This window comes from Sminthopsis crassicaudata, chromosome 3 (genome assembly GCF_048593235.1).
Source record: "Sminthopsis crassicaudata isolate SCR6 chromosome 3, ASM4859323v1, whole genome shotgun sequence".
In the NCBI taxonomy this organism is placed as follows: domain Eukaryota; kingdom Metazoa; phylum Chordata; class Mammalia; order Dasyuromorphia; family Dasyuridae; genus Sminthopsis; species Sminthopsis crassicaudata.
In genome coordinates this window covers 625,436,660-625,457,278 of record NC_133619.1, presented here as the reverse complement: position 1 = coordinate 625,457,278, position 20,619 = coordinate 625,436,660, and the positions used below count along the sequence as shown (strand labels likewise).

Here is a 20,619-nt window from a genome sequence, read left to right as displayed (position 1 = left end):
GGCAGGTAAAGGACTGGCTAATGGCCACCCTGCTAGTCTCCCCAAGTAGCTCAGAGTCCAAGTCCTTCAAGTCCAGAATCCCATTCACTATATACTGGTGAGCAGGAGGAGAAGAAAAAGCTTTAGAGAGAAAGGAACTGGTTTGGGATAAGGACAAGGCAGCATAATTCATGGCAGAAAAAAATCAGCTCAATTTCAAAATTTTTTTTCAAGGGATAATAGCAGTCCTGGAGCAGAAAAATAGTAATCAAATGCAGGAGGGAGTTTACCAGGATTAACAATACTTGCAATTTAGGGCTATTAACAGGCTTCTGAGCTGAGGCCTGGAGTCAGGGAGATTCATCTTCCCAGATTCAAATCTGGCCTCAGACACTTCTGAGTTGCGTGACCCTGAGCAAGTCACTGCTCTCTGTAAAATGAGCTGCAGAAGTTAAGGGCCAACCATCCTAGTACCTTTACCAAGAACACCCTAAGAGGAGTCACAACTGAATGGAAACAACTGGGCCAACCATCCTAGTACCTTTACCAAGAACACCCTAAGAGGAGTCACAACTGAATGGAAACTGAACAACACAAAGCTCCTGAGCTGGTAAAATGTCATTTTCTTCATTCCACTGCCAAGTTCAGTTCAACTTAAGTATAAGGAGAAAGAGAGTGATGGGGAAGAGGTGATGGAACTGGAGCTGCCTGAGGATTTAAAGAATCATGGATGAACAGCCCCAATAAACTGCTAAGTCCTAACATCAAATCCTTAGCTGCTGTCCCTGAGGATAAACGGGCAAAGGTAGCTCTGGAAAGTCAAGATGCCAATGGCAGAGCAGGCTTAAGCTGGCTGAAGGAGGACTGACACAAAGCTGTGCTCCTTCTGCCATCCCATCATCATATCCACAGCACACCAAGTCCAAGGACTTCCTAAATGCTCTCTTTCCAGAGCAGACACCAGAGAAAGGGAGGCTCCTAAGACAATAGGGCACTTTCCCCATCTAAGACAATGAGCTCCCCTTAAGCCTCTGTCTCCCCGTATCTCCTTTCTGGTTACCTCAACATCCTTCTATCCAACAGCCTGAATGGTTTTCCAGTTACCATAACAATGAAAACTGACTGATGGAGATCGCAAGATAGAGAACAGAAGGGGCCTGAGCCTAGACAGAAGGTAGCTGGGTAACAGGAGGGTGAGCCACAGAAGCTCTAGGGGCCCACTCTACTCATCTATCAAATGGAGATACTGAAAACACCCACAACTCAAATAAGATGTGTCTAAAGAACTACAAGATTGGAAGCTGTTTTTCCTAAAACACAAGGGGACTACTAAATGAATCTATTCATATACCTAATCATTTACCTAAGTTTACAATCAGGTTCCAGTATGTTCTACCTCTTTCCATCTTTTTTTTCCCTTAGAAAACCAAGTATATCTAAAGCCATTCTTTAATTCTCTTAACATGCCCTCTAAAAATAAATTTCCATTTAGAGAAAGGGATTTATTTGGGTAGAGCTAAGTATCCTTGCTACCTTCCCCCAAAACATCCCTCAATTATCTAAAACAAAGAATTATTCAGACAGAAACAACTTCTAAGAAGAATTAAATTGTATAACTTCAGAGTTAGAGAGAGACAGCATGGGCTAATGGAGATATATAGATATAAGATAGAGAGCCATGCTCTCTCTGTCTTTCTCTATGTTTTTCTATGTGTGTGTGTGTGTGTGTGTGTGTGTGTGTGTGTACATATATTTACACATATATATAATATAAATATATGCACATCTTTATAATACATATAAATTTCTATATATCTATATATAAAATAGAGAGCCATGCTCTGTCTCTCTTTATATATAAATACGTATATATATATATATGTATATATTTACACATATATACAGTCTAAATACACATATTTTATAATATAATAAAGTATCTTTTTAATAAGTAAAAATTTCTTCATATATAATATATAAATATATATTTGTAATATATATAATCTTTATAATATCTATATAAAGTTCTACATATCTACATATAGAGAGCTATGCTCTCTGTGTCTCTCTTTATAGATAAATATATATGTGTGTACATATATATATACACACACATTATATATACATGTATAAATACACATACTTTATAATAAAATATCTGTAATATACAAAAATTCCTTCATATAATATATATAAATATATGTTATTTGTAATATACATAATCTTTATAATATATATAAATTTCTCTATATCTAGGACAGGGTGAATCCTACAGTCACTCATTCCATGGACCTTTTGCCAAATAACTTCACTCTGGCCACATCTGCCAACCTCCTTCCCCTGTTCAAGTATCTTATCTTAGTGAAGACCAGGAACTCACACATGCACACTGAGTCAGCTTAGCTGCCTTCTCAGGCCTGCAGACTTCCCACAGTCCTTGCTGATCTAAATTATTCACTGCAATCTAGCTCCATTCTCTAGACTCTGTTCTGATCTTCAGCTTATGCTGAAAGTAACAAAATGCTTCATGCTAAGCAGATACCAAAAAAATGTATTGCAGAACTGAGCCAACATTTGGCTTTATGAATATTCTTACTGGCACTTATTTGGAAGGGGAAACTGAAACTTGCTCACATAGCGAACAAGCAAGCAGCAACATTTGGCGAAGACATTTAATAAATATCATGGTGATAATGAGACAATCAGAGAGTGCTTTAAGCTAGAACCAGAGGAGAACCAGTATCATTACTTTAAGGATGAGGGGGAAGAAAAATACCTGCAGGTTGAGACAGTGGACAGAGGAGGAGAGAGTCTTTTATCATTGAAAACTCAGCTATAAAAAGAAATGTCTGTATGTGTAAGAACCATCACATCCTCCTGCAGTTGCCATGTGGGAAGACGAAAGCGCGTTACCATGGTTACCACTGCCAAGGAAGAGAGTATTCAGATCAAGCCGGAGTCAAAAGGTTCGTCCCAGTGAACTCAAATTCAGGTCTGATTTACTGGTACCCAGAATAGTAACCAAAAGGGCCTAGAATAGACCACCTCCAAGGGAGAGAACAACTCTGTTTCACAATTCTATACACAAACCTACCTCCCCTACAGTGCAGAGAAATAGGACAGGAGATCAGAAACAGACAATAAGCACTTCCCTTCTTCCCTCATCCCATAGCCCTCCTAGGCAGCCCTTTCCCATCCCAATTCCATAGGGAAGGTGGCAGCTAGGACTCTGCCACGGACCGACACTCTAGGAACAAGAGATCCGGGAACTTACCTGTGAGGATATTTTCCGACATCACAGTGACCTGCACTTCCACCGAGTGCTTCGAGGTGTAAGTAATCTCGGCACTGACGTGAGCCACTTCTCCAATGCACATGGGGGACAGGAAATCGGTGCGTTCCACCCTGGCCAAGGCAGCCACACAGGTCTCCTAGGAGTCACCAAAGACAACTGGTCAGATCCATGCTGCCCCAGGGAGGCCCCTCACTTGGCCTCCCTGCCCCATGCTCTCGAAGTCGGCTCGATAGGTCTACACTCAAGTAAGAAGAGCTTCTCTGGCAACTGCTAGGATTAACACTCACTCCCAGCTCTGACTCCGAGATGACCTTTTGAGCCTTATGTAGCCCCCCAAAAAACTCTGCAGCCATTATAGTTCAGGAGGATTCTTTAGGTATCAATATCATTTCTTACTATGATCTTTTTTCCTGCCTCTTCCCAAGGAGCTATTATTTATATTAATAATTTTTTTTAAAGAACTAATTCAGCAAAAACACAATCAGAGTGTCTAACCTCAAATGTATAGTTTGGCCCACTCAATCCACACCTCTACAAGAGTGTGTATGAAATGGTCTTTTTATTTCTCTTCTTTTCAGCCAGCTGAGGTTACCATGACTTCAGAGTTTTGTGGTTCTTCATCACTGAGGTCACTCTATTTACTATTGCCATGGGGGCTGCTGAGGACTTCATTCTCCATCAATCCCTAAGTCTTCCCATGCTTCTCTATCACTGTTATCACTTCTTGTTCAGTTATTTCAGTCATGTCCGACTCTCCATGACCCCATTCGGGGTTTTCTTGGCAGAGATACGGGAGTGACTGGCCTTTTCTTTCAGTTCATTTTACAGTTGAGGAAACTGAGGCAGAGTGACTTGCCTGGGGTCACACAGCTCAGAAATGTCAGATCTGAACTCATGAAGTCTATCCACTGCACTACTTAGCTGTTTAGCAACATTCCCCGTAGGCACTGACTTTATTTATTATTCTTGTTTCCTACAAAAGAGCTGCCATAAATATTGTGTATATGAGGTGCCTTTTTATTTCCCATCATAGACTTTACTAGGGTACAGAAGGAACAGTGGGAACTCTGATTCAAACAACAAGGGCATTTTAGTCACTTCTGTTGTATAATTCCACATTGTTTTTTTCCCCAATTCACAGATCCACCCAGAGTCAGGAGACATTTAGGACTAGAGTCATTCTTTCCATAACCCCCTAGAGAATGTTTAACTACTTAATTCAAACCGCCAAAGGGCCTACCCTGGGTAAGGGGTCAGTTGCTAAGGGTGCAAAGATGGAAAACCACAGGTCTTGACTCTAAGAAACTTGTAGCACAACTGAGGCAACTGATCCATCCCCAAACTCAAGCTACTTGAGGATGTTTTTGGGTGACATCCCACACCCTCTTTACATATTCATTAACCATCTTCCTAACTGCAGTGAAAACATTATGCTCTGGTAGAAAGAATGCCACAATAGGATTCGGTAGGGTTAAATTCGAGATCCACCTAGCCCTGGAATCCCTAAGCTTGTCACAACTTCCCTCAGGATCTAACTTTGGGAATGGTTAAATTCTGTTGGTTTTTTCCCATCTACCTCCTGCTCCCTGTCTGAGCTAAGGCTCAAGTGAGAAGGCAGATAAAAGTGCTTAATAAATAATAAGATGCTATAAAAATAGAAGAGCTCTCGGCTTTATAGTTAAGATGGCTTTGACCTACTCCCTTAATAGGGCAGGCCTGGCTGCACAAGCACAAAGCTATTCCTATTAGTAAATGTGAGCAGCTCATCTTAGGGAAGACATAACTATTATAATACACAACTCTACCTAATGGAAACATTTCTGCATCCAGGCAGACGCCACTGCCAGTGTGATGTGAAAACAATTTCCTTCTAAAGAAATTCTGTGTATCAGATAGGCTCACACATCTTTATACAATCAATTGTCAATTCAATAAAAAAATTTTTTTCACGTAAGTGTTTATCTGCTAGACTGCCATTCCTCCCCCCCCCCCCATCTCTCTGGAATCATGTTAAATATCATTCAGAGAAGCTGGCATGCTTTTCAAAGTGTCTTTTAGTAGCTTTGGGGAATTTTAGAACGTAAGGTTCTTTTATTTTGTTTTATAAAGAACGCTTTTGAGAGTCTTGAATCCTGGGCTGATGACAGGCTAAATTTCTCTAGCCTCACACATAGCATTTCTCACCTCAGTTTTCCCATTTGTAAAATGGGGATGATAAGAGCATTTATCATCTCCCATGGTTGTTTGTGAGAATTAAATATATGCAAAATACTTTGCAAACCTAGATCCTAGTTATTAACTTCACAGCATATTCTTGCATAATCTACGTTTAAGAACGTGTGCCATTGTGGCAATCATTTTACTTTTTTCCCTGAATGAATGAAAAGCATTTATTAAGTGTTTACTATGTACGAGGAACTTTGCTAAGCCTTGGGGGCCCAAATGGAAAAACAAGAGTCTCTGTTCTTAAGTAATTCACATTCTAACGAGAGAAACAACATGAGAAAAGGTTCAGCTGCAAAGCAGCTGGGAAGGTCCCGTGTTCTTTAGGAGTCAGCATCAAAGCAGATGTCATCCTTTGCGTGGCAACTATTCCCCAGTCCCTCCCATGCTCCAGAAGTGTACGACCGCCCCCCAAAAAAGTTCTCCCAAAAATCACTTTTCTCAGTTTTACAAATATCTGGTATGGATGTCAGGGGTATAACTGATAACCCAGCGCTTGCCTTCCGGGGCTTGGAGGGTGGCGAAGGAAGAATTTAGAATTCAAAATTTGAAGGGGATGTTAAAAGTGAGTAATATATGGAAATGTTTTAAAAACAACATTGCTGTTCAATCCTTTTGTCGCATCTGATTCTGTGACCCCTTCTGGGTCTTCTTGGCAGAATTACTGGAGTAGTTTGACATTTTCTCCTCCAGCTCATTTTACAGAGGAGGAAACTGAGGCAACAGAGTGAAGAGACATGCCCAGAGTCAACTGGAGCCATATTTGAATTCAGGGAGATGAGTGCTGACTGCAAGCCCAGCTCTCTACGCACTATGGCGCCCTCTAGCGGCCCCCTCTACCCTGATTAGATCTTTCTGACTTCAGGCCTAGTGCTCTATACACTATGGCGCCCCCTAGAGGCTTCCTCTGTCCTGATTTGATCTTCCTGATTCCAAGCCCAGTACTTCATCCATTATGGCGCCCCCTAGCGGCCTCCTATGTCTTATTGTAGGAAAGACCAGCAGATACCCAAAGTACAAGAGAAAATCCGAGGAAAGAGCCAGTAATAAAACCCTTTTAACTAATAATGTGAAGATTTTTGCTTGACTAAGCATATGTATTAACAGGGATCTTTTTCTTCTTTTTTAGTAAAAGGGGTGATAATGAAGAGAAACTGCTTGTTAAGTAAAAAAAGGAAAATTTAAACATGTTAAAAAGATAATGGAATTTCAGGTCTAACCAACAGCTCTGGGTTAATAAGCTAGAATTGTCCAGATGAAATAGAGATCCTAATGTAGGGAAGAAGATTTTACTTTCCAATTACCTGAGGATTGGTAGAATGAGATTATATGCGCTAATCTTGGGAATATTGTCCTTGAAGGGCATCCAAAAGGACAAAAGTAAGGGGGAGCAGAACACTGCGATCAGTTAAAGACAGACTGATCACTGAGGGAAAGGGGACAGAGCAGAAGTAATATCTTCAACAATCAATTACACATGGTGGATAGAGACAAAGACATGAGGACTCCAAAAAAACCATCACAACGTGCCTGGGAAAGAGTCCTGATGTAGTACTGACAGCGACCTTCAGACACTCAAACCTCTGCAGGAATCTCTACCAAGGAAGAGAAGCTAATGGCCTCTTGTCTTGATTTAATAAAACATGTTCATTCTCCTTAGAAAAATCTAGGAGCCACGAGAAAACATGCACACAATGAAAGAAAAGGACCATTTTCATCTTAAAATATATGGAAGGACAACAACAATACTATATGATGATCAATTCTGATGGATGTGGCCATTTTCAACAATGTGAAGATCCAAATCAGTTCCAATGGAGCAGTCATGAACTGAACCAGCTACACCCAGCAAAAGAACTCTGGGAGATGACTATGAACCACTACATAGAATTCCCAATCCCTCTATTTTTGTCCACCTGCATTTTTTATTTCCTTCACAGGCTAATTGTACACTATATCAGTCTGATTCTTTTTGTACAACAAAACAACTGTCTGGACATGTATACATATTTTGTATTTAACTTATACTTTAACATATTTAACATGTATTGATTGGTCAACTTGCCATCTGGGAGGGGGGGGAAGCAGGGGAAAAATTAGAACAAAAGGTTTGGCAATTGTCAATGTTGTAAAATTACCCAGGCATATATCTGGTAAATAAAAACTATTAATAAAAATATATATATGGAAGGAAAAAAAAATCTAACATTTTATCATATATAACCTTAACCTTGGAAGAACAAGATTTTAAGAATTTAATAAATAAGGTATATATGGACTATGCTGGGCACTTTACAACTATTATCTCATTTATCTTTCACAACACCCTGGGAAGAGCTATTACCCATTTTACAACTGATGACACTTGTAGAGAAATTAAGTGACTTTTCTAGGGTCACACAGCTAAGGAAGTATTTAAGGGCAGAATTGAAGTCCTGACTACAGGCCCAGTCCTCTAGGACCATCTTCCTTTTAGAAGAAGAAATAAAAGGACAGGTATCTCATGTGGGACCTGCTATGGATATTCAGGAAGTCTTATTTAGTCTGTTGGGAATGATCTTTGGCCTGGAAAGGACAGAATAAAAATGGCACATTGGGAGATGACAGCCAAGATCATAAGGAGAGTATAAAAGAGCCCCAGTACTTTGGGTGAATGAACAGAGGGGAGTGCAACAAGGAGAAGAAAAAAAAAAAAAAAAAAAAAGAGAGAGAGAAATCTACAGGAAGAGGAAAATGATAACTTTTTAAAACTGGGTCAAGAATCAGTCATATTATTCACATGACTGTTAGTGAGCATCAGGTAAAGGAACCACAGTAGGTCCCCACCAGCCAACTTAGCTCCCCCAAAAACATGTCTTGTCAGACAACTTTATTTCCCCTAGATGATCCGATAGGTCAGGGGATTCTGCCAATATTGTTTGCCTTGATTTGAGAAAAGCATTTCCTCCGAGTCTCTTAGACAAGTTCTGCGGCAAATATTTGGGGCAAGCAGTGATACAATGAGGTATATTCTGACTTGGTTGAATGGCTTCCTCTCAAGAGGAGAATACCCTAGGGTTTGTGATTGGTCTCATGTGGTTTAACATATCTTGATCAATAACTTGGTCAAAACACAGAAAATAGCTTATCAAAAGCAAAGAAGACATTTATCAAATTTGCAAAGAATTCAAAGCTGAAGATAACTATCAAATTAAATGAGAAACAAGCCTAGAAAAGATATATAAATCTTGGCAGACTAGATTTATATATCACACCAAAAAAATCTGCTTCCCAAAAGATAAGACAGACAAGGCTAGACAACATTTATCTGAAAAACATGAAAAGAAAACTAGTTAAGGGCAGCTAGGTGACGCAGTGGATAGAGCACCAGCCTTGAATTCAGAAAGACCAGAGTTCAAATGTGGTCTCAGACACTTAACACTTCCTTGCTGTGTGACCCTGGGCAAGTCGCTTAACCCCAGCCTCAGAAAAAGAAAAAAAGAAAACTAGTTTAAAAAAAAAAAAAAAAAAGTAAAGAGTATGCTAAAGCAAACATAAAATGCAGTCTTGAACCCATCAAAGCCCAATATCCAGGACCATAGTCTCTATGCTTTTTGTCACATGTAGACCATATCTGGAGTTTTTCATAGGCACATTTTATGAAAGACACCGATAAGCTCGAAAGTATGCAGAAGAGATGGCCACCAGGAGTGTGATGGGGGCCTTGAGTTCCTGCCACAGAGCATCATTTGAAGAAGATGGGCATTTTTAGCCTTGAGTAGATTTATGGGAAACGTGATGGCTGTCACATAGACTTGTTCTCCTAGGCCCCAAAGGGCATAAGGAGGAACAAGGGGAAGTTGCCATAAGGCTGATTTAAGCTGGATCTGAAAAAAATATATCTGAAGAAAATGTTCTAACCTTTAACAGCTGTGCAGAGCAGCACCGATGGTCCCAAAGGGCGGGCAAAGACAAGATGGTTTTCTGTCTTGTATTTCAAGAAGGGTTGGCCATCAAGCTGATCTGATTCTAGGACTGTTCTGTTCTAGAGATGAGACCATAGCACCACCTACTGGCAGCTGGCAGTGGAACTAGGGCTCTCCGAATGGGCTCAAATCAACCAGCCTTTATTTAAATGCCTAAGTCCATGCCGGGCACAATGCTAAGCACTGAGAACATATAGACAGACAAGACAGTCCGGGCCCCTCAAGGAGCTGACATGCTAATGCGGGAGAGTCATGCAAGGACAGAGAAGAAGTAAGAAAGGGAAGATACCGGGGCTAGGAAAGGATTCCTGGAGAAAGTGGGAGTTTAGTTAGGACTTAAAAGAAACCAGAGAAGTCAGTCATCCGGGTGGAGGAAGGAGAGTGTCATAGACATGGCAGATAGCTGAAAGAATGAGCAGAGCCAAGAGAGGAGTCTCTTACTCATGGAACAGTTAGAAGGCCATTTCCACTGGATCTAAATATATGTGTCAAAGAGTAAGGTGAAAGACTGAAATGCAGAGAAGAACTAGGTCATAAAGGGCTTAGAAAACCAAATAGAGGATTTTATTTGCTCCAGGAGGGGTAAAAGGGAGCTACAGGAATTTACTGAGTAGAGGGTGATATGGTCAGCTTTAAGAAAAATCACTTTAGTGACTGAATGGATGATGGACTGGAGTGGAGAGAGATTTGAGGCAGCAGGTAAACTTCCCAGGAGCTTCTGCAATAGTCCAGGGATGAGAAAATAAAAACCTGTGCCAGGGTGGGGGCAGTGCCAAGAGGAGAAAGAGGGTATAGGGGTGTAAGGTAGAAAAGACAGTGAGATATAGAGGAGCCTGGGGGTCTGGTAGAAGTTTGGAAGGCAGGAAGGTTTGGGATCAGTTTGAGACATGTTAAGTTTAAGATGTCCATGGGATATCCAGTTTAAGATGTTCAATAGGCATTAGTAGATTCAAAACTAGAGGTTAGGGCAGATGAGTTAGATTTCAAGATCATCAGAATAAAGATATTTGAATCCACAAAGGGAGAAAACTACAACAGAGTCCACACACACACACACACACTCATGTACACAAACACTTTCTCTCTCACTCTCAATAAGTATCTCCCAGACTTTCTACCTTTTGTAGATACTGGTTTATTTGGATTTTGTGCATTTATAATTTTTTATGTTTACATGTTATATGTATTTTTTTTTTAATTTTAAGACCTAAAAGAATGGATACTCTTATGGAAAAGATTCAATTTCATGGATTCATGACTCATCATATACTTCAATCAATTCCACATGCATTCAAAGGGTTAGGTACATCTAAAATACAAGTAAGAAATTACAAGAAAATATCTTTAGCCCATCTAAGAAACAGATTATCAGACCAAAAATGCATGGATTCAAATATATTAATTCAAAATTTAAAATGGAAAGAAACAGAATTGGGAAAATAATAAACAAATTTAATGGATCACAGATTTACAGTTGGAAATCAGAAAAAAAGTTTTCAAAGTTAACTATCTAAATAAAATACATGAAAACATACAATACCAAATTTCCACTTAAGTTTAAAACAAAAGGTGCTATTTACAAACAAGGAAATAAAATTATATAAAAATGTACAGTTTAACTTTTTAAAGTTTTTAAAGAACTTTTATAACACATTTATAAAAAATATGCAGATAATTAAAATGATGCAGTGGACAGTAAGTCAGACTTGAAATCAACAAAGAACTGAGTGCAAATGTGGCCTTGGACATTTTCTAGCTGCATGACTCTGGGCAAATCACTTAACCTTTATCTGATTCAGTTTGTCCATCTGTAAAATGAAAGATGATTACAACAGCACTATCTCTCAGGATTGTTGTATTTATAAAGTGTCCAGCATATAGCAGATGCTTAATAAATGCTTGTTATCTAACCATCGGCCAACAACATTTAAACAGTTTTGAAGGACTTAAAAATTCTAGTCAATATAATGAGCAAACATACTTCCAGGGGACACTTGAGAAGTATAATATCCACTTCTTGATAAAAAAGGTAATGGACTAAATAAAGACGCAGACTAGGAGTTTTGGAACTTGAGGAATTTGCATATTTATTACGAGGATTTGGATTTTCTTTTTCCAATGGTGAAAAAGGAGAATAGAGGGGGAAAAATAAATGCATCTTAGTTGAAAAAATGAAATAAATTTAAAAGGTTGTGTGTTTTGTTTTGTTTTTAATGAAAAAGGTAGATTCTATCTGTAGTATCCCTTTCAAATCCAAATGCCAACATTTGGAGTAGATGCTTAGTATTGAATATTTTTTTAAACATACAAGTTGCCTAATTTAATTAATAAAGAATTGCTTAAGAGTTCTTGTTTCTCCTAAGCTAAACTTCAGAGAGAGGAAAAAAAAAAAAAAGAAAAAAAAAAGAAAACACATTGCTCTGAAACAGCATAGAATAAAGTCACTAGAGCTCTGGCCGGTGATGAAAGTAGGATTAGACACAGACGAAAATGTCTATAAAGCCCAAAGAAAGGCTCAGGAAAGTTGTTTGTGGAGAGGAAAGGGGGGGGGGGGGGGAACATTCTCCTCCAGTTCCTCTCCTAGAAAAAGAGTCAAAGAGCTAATAAGCAATGAGGTTTGAGGGCTGTCAGAGGGAAAGGGGTCACTCACCACCTGATAACATGTGGGTTGCTGCTTGGGAAATAGTACACTGCAGGGTCCGCACGAAGCAAAGCACCAAATGTCCTGGGAACAATCCAATGACCTAAGCTATATAGCTTTCAGGAGCTTAAACTCTAAATATGCCATCATGAAAAGGGTTTAAAAGGTGCCTGTGAACAAATTTGTGTGACCTATCAAAAACAGCCTTGCTTCCCTCCACTTTGCCCTGTTCATTGGGCAGCACCATCCTCCCAAGTCACCAGGACAATGACTTTTCCCTCTTCCTCACGCACTATAGCCAGTAAGTTTCAAGTCTTGACCATTCCACTTCTCTGACTTCTTGTGCTTCTTCTCTTTTAACCCCGCTCTCCTTTCTTGCTCCAATTCCTTTCCCCCTCTAATACATCCTCTACAGCAGGGGTCCTCAAACTACAGCCCAAGGGCCAGCTGCAGCCCACTGAGGACATTTATGTGGTCTGCCAGATTATGGCAAAATCAGACCGGAAATGACATTCGACCTAAACTCACATTAGCAACACACACTTCCGGCACTGGGCTGAAGCAGCGGAGACAGAGTGTCCAGCCCTCCAACAGTCTGAGGGACAGTGAACTGGTCCCCTTGTTTAAAAAGTTTGAGGATCACTGCTCTACAGAACTGCCTGACACCCCCACAAGACAACACTGACTCTATGCCCCCTACTTCAACATGTTCAGTGACCCCCTCTAGCACAAAGTTGTATATCTTTTTAAAACAGTATCTTTCAGCCCTCTACAATCTGGCTACCCCAATATTTCCAGTTTTATTTCCTATTAAATCCCTTCATATATTCACTATTCCTGTCAAACTAGCCTCCTTGGATGACCCCTATTCATAAAGGTTGCTCTCCTGCCTCTATAGGGCCTCCACAGCTGATATGCAGCCCTTCTTTCTTTGAATCCTGAGCTTCCTTTGGAACAACCACTTGTGCCACCTCTCCCTATCCAAGGCCTTTCTGGATTCCTACTAGATGTTAGTTGTCCCATCCCTCTTGGAATTCTTTTATATTATTTGGCATAAACCTTGTAGTTCTTGTCTGTGTATTAAGAAATGGAAATCATTCAAGGACTGGGATTATTCTGATTATCCAGGTATCTGTAGTACTAAACCTGGCGTCTCACACACAGAATTAAGTATTCTTAACATCTCTGCTGAGATGAACATGAGTGGCAAACTTTGGGCTGCCTTCAGCAGCACCTTCTGCTATCCCCAGAACACAGTGCTTTCAACACCAAGGCAGTCCAGCCAATGTTTTCTCAGCACCTAACTACTGGCTTCCAACCAGGAAATCCAAAAGAACAGCTGCAGGTGAGTCAGAAAGGAGGTGATCTCACTGAATCACAGGTTCTCTGATTCTGGCAATAAGCCGCATAGTCCTAAGGCTCAAAGGCCACACTTATTACTCCACGGCACCTATTTAGCTTAATGAGTTTTTCTGGCTGACATTCACAATCTTCAGGTGGCTTTTTTACAGGCAGCTCCTCGGGAGCTCAAATTTTGGCCTTTTTTTATACAGTTCTCTCTTTACCTAAGTAGACTGATTGGCAAACCACTATATGACAATTTACATAATGCAAATTTGTCCTTAATGAGCTGCCTTTCACATAGCCTAAATTAGAAAGGCATATGCAAAGTAATACCTTTATGTAATTGCCAAAATGTTTTAAAATGCAGACATACCAAATACTATGCTATGATAATTAGGAAATGAAAAGTAAAGCACGCACAGTACTGTACAGAAAGTTAACACAGGTATGCAGCACATTGCCCCTTCCCCATCCACTGTATCTTGCCTTTTATCACTGGTGTATGATCCTATCAAGAAATGTTTGGAGAGTAGGGCTCGTTTTTCCCTTTTATGTTTGATGATACTGTTCAACTTCAGTCATATCCAGCTCTTCATGACTCATCTGGGGTTTTCTGGAGATACTGGAAGTAGTTTGTCATTTCCTTCTCTAGCTCATTTTACAGATGAGGAAACTGAGGTAAAACAGGGTTAGATGACTTGCCCAGGTCACAGAGCTATTAAGTGGCGAAGGGCAGATTTGAAGTCAGTCTTCAGGGCCAGAACTATCTATTTGCACTATCTAGCTGCCTATATCCGACAATGATAGCGAGTTGTATTTTCTCAACTAGTTTTTGAACTTTAAAAAATCTTGAGGTATTTGAATCCATCTTTTGAATACAAGAAAAAATTCACCCCAAATGATGAAATATCTATGCCAGCGGCTTCATTGTGAACCTTTTTGGTTTGACCTCACGTCCTGAATCTTCCCTTTTTCTTTGGCATCTTTTCAGCTATGAATGAATTTCTTGAACTGTTGCATGAGGATCAATCAACTCATCCACATCATTCTCACCCACTTCTAATTCTTATGCTAAGTTTACTCACTTCTTCAATTATTTCATTTTTATCAAATCCATGAATATAGTGCCCAGTTTTTTCCAAACTCTTCAAATATTGTTTGTTATCCAGATTGTATGATAAATATGACTTCCAGAAATCTCTCAAATTAACTCCTTATCTGCATCCAAAGCTGCAATTGTTTAGGCAAAAGTACTGCTTAAAAAATATTCCCAGTCATTCCCAGAACCATAGGTTATAGTAATGGGGTAAGCATTGGGGTAAGTAATAAGGATAGACCATTTTTACATTTTCATTAAAATCTTTCAGATGAGATAGTTGATCTGGAACATTCTCCAAAATAAATAGAATCTTAAAGACATGCCTTTATCATTGCAACACTTTTTGACTTTTGGAACCATAGTTCAAACCTGATAAGAGTTATCTCTGCCTTAGTTTTAGCAAAATAATGCCCAGGTTGTGGTGCCATTCCTTTCAGTGCTCTGGGATTTTTTTTCTGAGTGGTGCATTAGAACAAGTTTTAATTTGCAAGTCCTAGGTGCATTCCCTCCACGCAAAAGAGTAATAACCCTTTGTATCTGAAGCTTTATGGCCCACAAAGTTTGTTCATTCACCAAGATGTAGATTTGAGATGGCATTCTTTAATAGACTAGTTTCATCTACATTAAAGAATTATTCAATAAGTAAGAATTTGTTCTGGCAAGTAGGACCTCATCTATTCTTTTTTTCAGGAAAACTCTTGAGAACTTCTTTGCTGCTTCAATATCTGCACTAGCAGTCTTTCCCAATACTCATTATGAAATCCCGTATGATTTTGAAATTGTATAAACCAATCACTGCTTGCTGTAATATCTATGTTCCTTCAGGGTACTTAACCTTTAAATCTTCAGAGATTTTGAGTCTTTAGTTGAATTGTGAGCAAGCTTAAAAGAACATTCTTAGTTTGAGCTTCTAGCCACATAGTTAAATAGCTTCTCATCTGCAGGATAGCACCAGTTCATTTCTTGTAAGCACTGCCTTTTCCAAGCTCTCTAATCTGAGCAGCATCCTTCACTATGGTATTCATGGTTAGAAAACTTAAATTCATGTATTATTGATAAGTTTTGCCTCTATGTTCATTTTCATTGCCAAATCTATTCTTATGCTTACAAGATAGTTTACCTTTCCTTTCAAGAACGTTTGCTGCCAGCCATGGTGAAAATATATGAATCACCAATTGTGATGGACTTGGCTCTTCTCAACAATGCAGCAGTTCAAGGCAATTCCAATAAACTTGGGATGGAAAATGTCATCCACATCCAGAGAGAGAACTAGGGAGACTGAATATAGATCGAAGCATAGTATTTTCACCTTTTGTTGTTTGTTTTTTCTTTCTTGCTGTTTTTTCCCCTTTTGCTCTGATTTTTCTTGCACAACACAATAAATATGGAAATATGTTTAAAAGAATTGTACATAATTTAACCTATAGCAGATTATTTGCTATCTTAAGAAGGGAAAAAATTTTCGAACACAAAAATTTTACAAAAATGAATGTTGATCTGAGATATCACAACACACCTGTCACAGAGGCCAAGATGTCAGGAAAAGATAATGATGACTGTTGGAGGGGATGTGGGAAAACTGGGACACTGATACATTGTTGGTGGAACTGTGAAGGGACCTAACCATTCTGGAGAGCAGTTTGGAACTATGCTCAAAAAGTTATCAAACTGAGCATATCCTTTAATTCAGGAATGTTTCTATTGGGATTACATCCCAAAGAAATCTTAAAAGAGGGAAAGGGACCCAACAAGTGCAAAAATGTTTGTGGCAGCCCTCTTTGTAGTGGCAAGAAAATTGGAAACTGAGAGGATGCCCATCAATTGGAAAATGGCTGAATAAACTATGCTATATGAATGCTATGGAATACTATTGTTTGTAAGAAACAACTAGCAAGATGATTTCAGAGAGGCTTGAAGAGACCTACGTGAACTGATGCAAAGTAAAATGAGTAGAATCAGGAGATCGTTATACACAGCAACAAGACGACTATATATGATGACCAATTCTGATGAGCATGACTCTCTTCAACATTGAAATGATCAGACCAGTTCCACTTGTGCAGTGATGAAGAGAGCCATCTGCACCCAGAGAGAACCATGGGAACAGAGGGTGGAAAACAGTATAGCACTGCCACTCTCTCTGTTATTATTTGCATTTTGTTTCTTTTTTCTCAGTTTTTCTTTTTCTTCCTTCTTGATCTGATTTTTCTTGCACAACTGGATGGCTGGGGGTTATTATTATTATTATTATATTGGGTTATTATTATTGGATCTGGCATGTATTTTGGCATATTTGGCATGTATTGGACTGCCTGCCAGGTGGGAAGGAGGGGAAAATTTGAGGCAGGGCATTATACAGGGGTCAATGTTGGAAAAATTACCCATGCATATGCTTTGTGAATAAAAAGCTTTAATTTTTAAAAAAATGAATGTTGAAAACTATCTTTACATATATTTTGAAAAATAATACTATTTAAAAAAAGAAAAGACATGGATCACTATATAGTACAGAGAGAAGTACAGTATAATTAACTGTCTACAGACATGAAGGAACTGACTCAGGCTTCTCAGCTTTCTACCACCATTTACTTACTCAACATATAATAGCATCTGCTTTAAATAAAGAATTTTTGTTAATTTTTTTTGGAATGTAGATTTCTTTCAGTATTTTTTATGTAAATCTGAATTTTTTAATGAGAATTTAAGTGCAGTATCTATTTTTATATATCATATATCTTATATGTTATACATACTCACACTATGGGTTTGTTTTTAAGACAAATTCAGATACTCTACAATAAGAATCCCTGCTCTAAGATACTGAACTTCATTCCTCTTTTTGATTTCTCCTCCATTTTCTTCTAAAAACAAAGTCTCTTCCTGTAGCGAGCTGTCGTCTCTAGAAGCTGCTGGATCGCTCTCTGGGAAGAGATCTGCTGTGTCTACTCAAATCTCTCAGACAGATTCTTCTTCCTGTAGTGAACCATTGTCTCCAGGTAGTTGCTGTTAACTCTTGTCCTTAGAAGTGACTTCCCTTCCTGCAGAGAGCCCCGTCAAGCCTGATGCAATGCAGAGTCTTTCTCTTGAATCCTGGCTCTGAATCTCCTCCAGCTCTTATCCTTCTCCAGGCCGATCTGCCCTCTGCGCCCATTGCTGTCTCTTTTTATCCTCCCAGAGAATGGGCGTGGGATAATGCAAGGGCTTCTGGGAAGAACCACCCCAGCCAATGAGCTTGCCCCCTCTATCAAGTCAACCTGAGTTCTCACCTTGTAACTATCCAGACAACCTCAGTTCTCACTTAGTAATCCTAACATCTCCCCCTTTCTTTTGATTTAGAACATAGGACAATCATGACCTTGAAACATAAATCCATCAATATGGGAAGTATTACAGATAATTACATAAATTACATAAGCACATAGTAACATAGTAACATAACACATGCTAGAAGTATATAACATAATCATAATCATAAATTGAAAATTTATAAATGTCCATAAGTCCATTGTCCATTATTCTCATCTTGTGTGAGGAAGTCCAATGATTCCTGCTGGTTTTTAAGTTCTTTAACAGTCTTCTTATTATCCATGCTCTTTCAGTGTCAGATGTTTCTTAGATCTTCTCCTTTATTTTGAGGTCTTTCTCTTTTTCTGTCTCTCTCTGATGGACAAGGCGAATATGACTCGTTGGCACCCATCTGATTCCTTCTCCTGCTGAAGAAATACAAGCAAACCCTCTCTCCCAGGCAGTTAACCTATCTAATTATTACCTTCTATTTACCACTTTCTAAATCTCTTCTCATCATCTGGCAATTACATTGGAATTGTTTGCACTGGGCACAGCCCTGTTGGTTTAAAAGGCCTGTATTCTCCCCAAGTGTAATCCATTTTTGCAATCTGATTGCCTTTTGACTGACTTATCAGGTAATCCCTTTCTGCCATGTGATTGCTTCTCTGCTGATTGATTAAATCAGAGTCCTGGCCTTCTAAAGGCTCTTTAGGTGTAACATCAGCTGCCATCATGCCCCAAGTCTTTTTTGCCTGGGGCCCTGGACCTGGGCCCCTCATCCCATTTCCCTGAATTATTCTACACTCTGATGCCCAATGGAATCCTCTGTTGCATTTTGGACATGGGGTTTTAGGTCTTCTCTCACCCTGTCTTCTCACTGTATCTCCATACCTACACTGAGCTCTTAGATGTCCAATTTTTCCACATTGAAAACATCGCCGAGTTTCTCTAGAAGGCCCTTGCCAGGAGGGACCCTGTCTTTCCACATTCATCATTGTCCGGGTGTAAAAAGCATTTGTTCCCACTGTAGCACAGCGTCTTATGATCTCCTCTAAAGGAGCATCTTTGTCTAATCCCCATATAATTCTTTTGCAAATCTCGTTGGCATTTTCCTTAGCCAGATGTCTGGTCATTATTTCTGTAGCTGAATTTTCTCCAATAGTTCTTTTGACAGCAGTTTGCAAACGTCCCACAAAATCTGCAAAAGGTTCATTGGGACCTTGCTGTATTTTAGTGAAAGCCTCTCCACGATCTTTCTGTCCAGGAAGGACACCCCAAGCTTTTATTGCAGCCTTAGCAATTTGCTCATATATTGTCATGGTATAATTAATCTGTTCTGAATTCTCTCCATACTGACCTTCACCAGCTAAGTGCTCAAAAGTGAATTGTGTGTTAACTCCTATTTCCAAATTGCATCTGACTTGAATTTTACATAATTCATGAAATTCCGAAAGCCATAATAAATTTTCTCCAGGTTCCAGGCATATCCTTGCTATGGATTTCCAATCATTCGGGGTTAGGACTTCATAAGACAAACCATCTAGTAACATTTTGACATAAGCTGATGTAGTCCCATAAAGGGTACAACCTTTTTTCAAATCCTTAATTTTATTCAAATCTAAAGGTGCATATCTTCTCCTTTTTTTACCTACAGAGTCAATATTTTCAATCACAGGATATGCATGTATAAAATCACTTATATCCTGTCCTTCTCTCTTAGCTTTAACCAATGCTTTTTCTAATCTTGTCATAGGCTTAGGCTGCTTCACAGGCAATTCTGTTTGTGTTTCTGCCTCTTCCCCTCCTCCTTCTTGCTCCACCCCTGAAGGGTTAATTGAGGGAGGAGATGGGAGGTGCTCCTGTTGCTGTTGCTCAGAATTGTACTTAACTTCATTGTTATCTGATTCATCCTTTTCACCTATTTTAGTTGACACTTCCCCATTTTGCTCCTTCATCTCTTCCTTTAGAATAACATTTTTTAAAGCCATTTGGATTAAATTGTAGGTATGAATTGTATCTTTGGAAACTGAGTTTGGTCTGGAACCAAAGGGTAAAATGTCACAAAGACAATTGTAGTGTTCACCTAATTGCTCTCCTACTAATTTCCACTCATCTGGATCCAATTCTTCTTCCAGAGAAAAAGAAGGACATATGACCTTCACAGTTCTTAAAAGTTCAGTAATCTCCTCTAAAATTATAATCAATCCTTGGCTTTTCATAACCTTGATGATGCTCTCTAAACATTTTCCTTGAACAGAAGGTGTTTGCCCCATTTCACTATAAGAGATTGCTGGTTTAGCCCTTAACAAGTTCCTTATTTATCTATTAGCACACTCACTTAATCTTTAACAAAGTTTCCTCGTTACTCACGGTTCTGGGTCAGAGAGACTGAGATCTAGATCAGAAGCTTTTCCACTGGAATCAGGACTGTGTCTGTCCCTGTTTGGGTGCCAAATTGCGAAGGTCTGGTCTAGCTCCTCTTGTCAGAATAAGCAAAAGTCCTTGCCCCACGTTGGGCGCCAAGTGTAGCGAGCTGTCGTCTCTAGAAGCTGCTGGATCGCTCTCTGGGAAGAGATCTGCTGTGTCTACTCAAATCCCTCCGACAGATTCTTCTTCCTGTAGTGAACCATTGTCTCCAGGTAGTTGCTGTTAACTCTTGTCCTTAGAAGTGACTTCCCTTCCTGCAGAGAGCCCCGTCAAGCCTGATGCAATGCAGAGTCTTTCTCTTGAATCCTGGCTCTGAATCTCCTCCAGCTCTTATCCTTCTCCAGGCCGATCTGCCCTC

At 39.4% G+C, this 20,619-nt stretch overlaps 1 protein-coding gene across 14 annotated transcripts in view; it reads right to left on the bottom strand.

Moving 5' to 3' along the window:
* The window catches only part of ACOT7 (acyl-CoA thioesterase 7), a 151,921-nt gene that overhangs the window by 98,842 nt on the left and 32,460 nt on the right, over positions 1–20,619 (bottom strand). For all 14 annotated transcript variants that reach the window (XM_074307784.1, XM_074307783.1, XM_074307798.1 and 11 more), the window contains exon 3: positions 3,254–3,410. In XM_074307784.1, the coding sequence (XP_074163885.1) occupies positions 3,254–3,410 (157 nt within the window). The remainder of the gene's footprint in view (positions 1–3,253; positions 3,411–20,619) is intronic.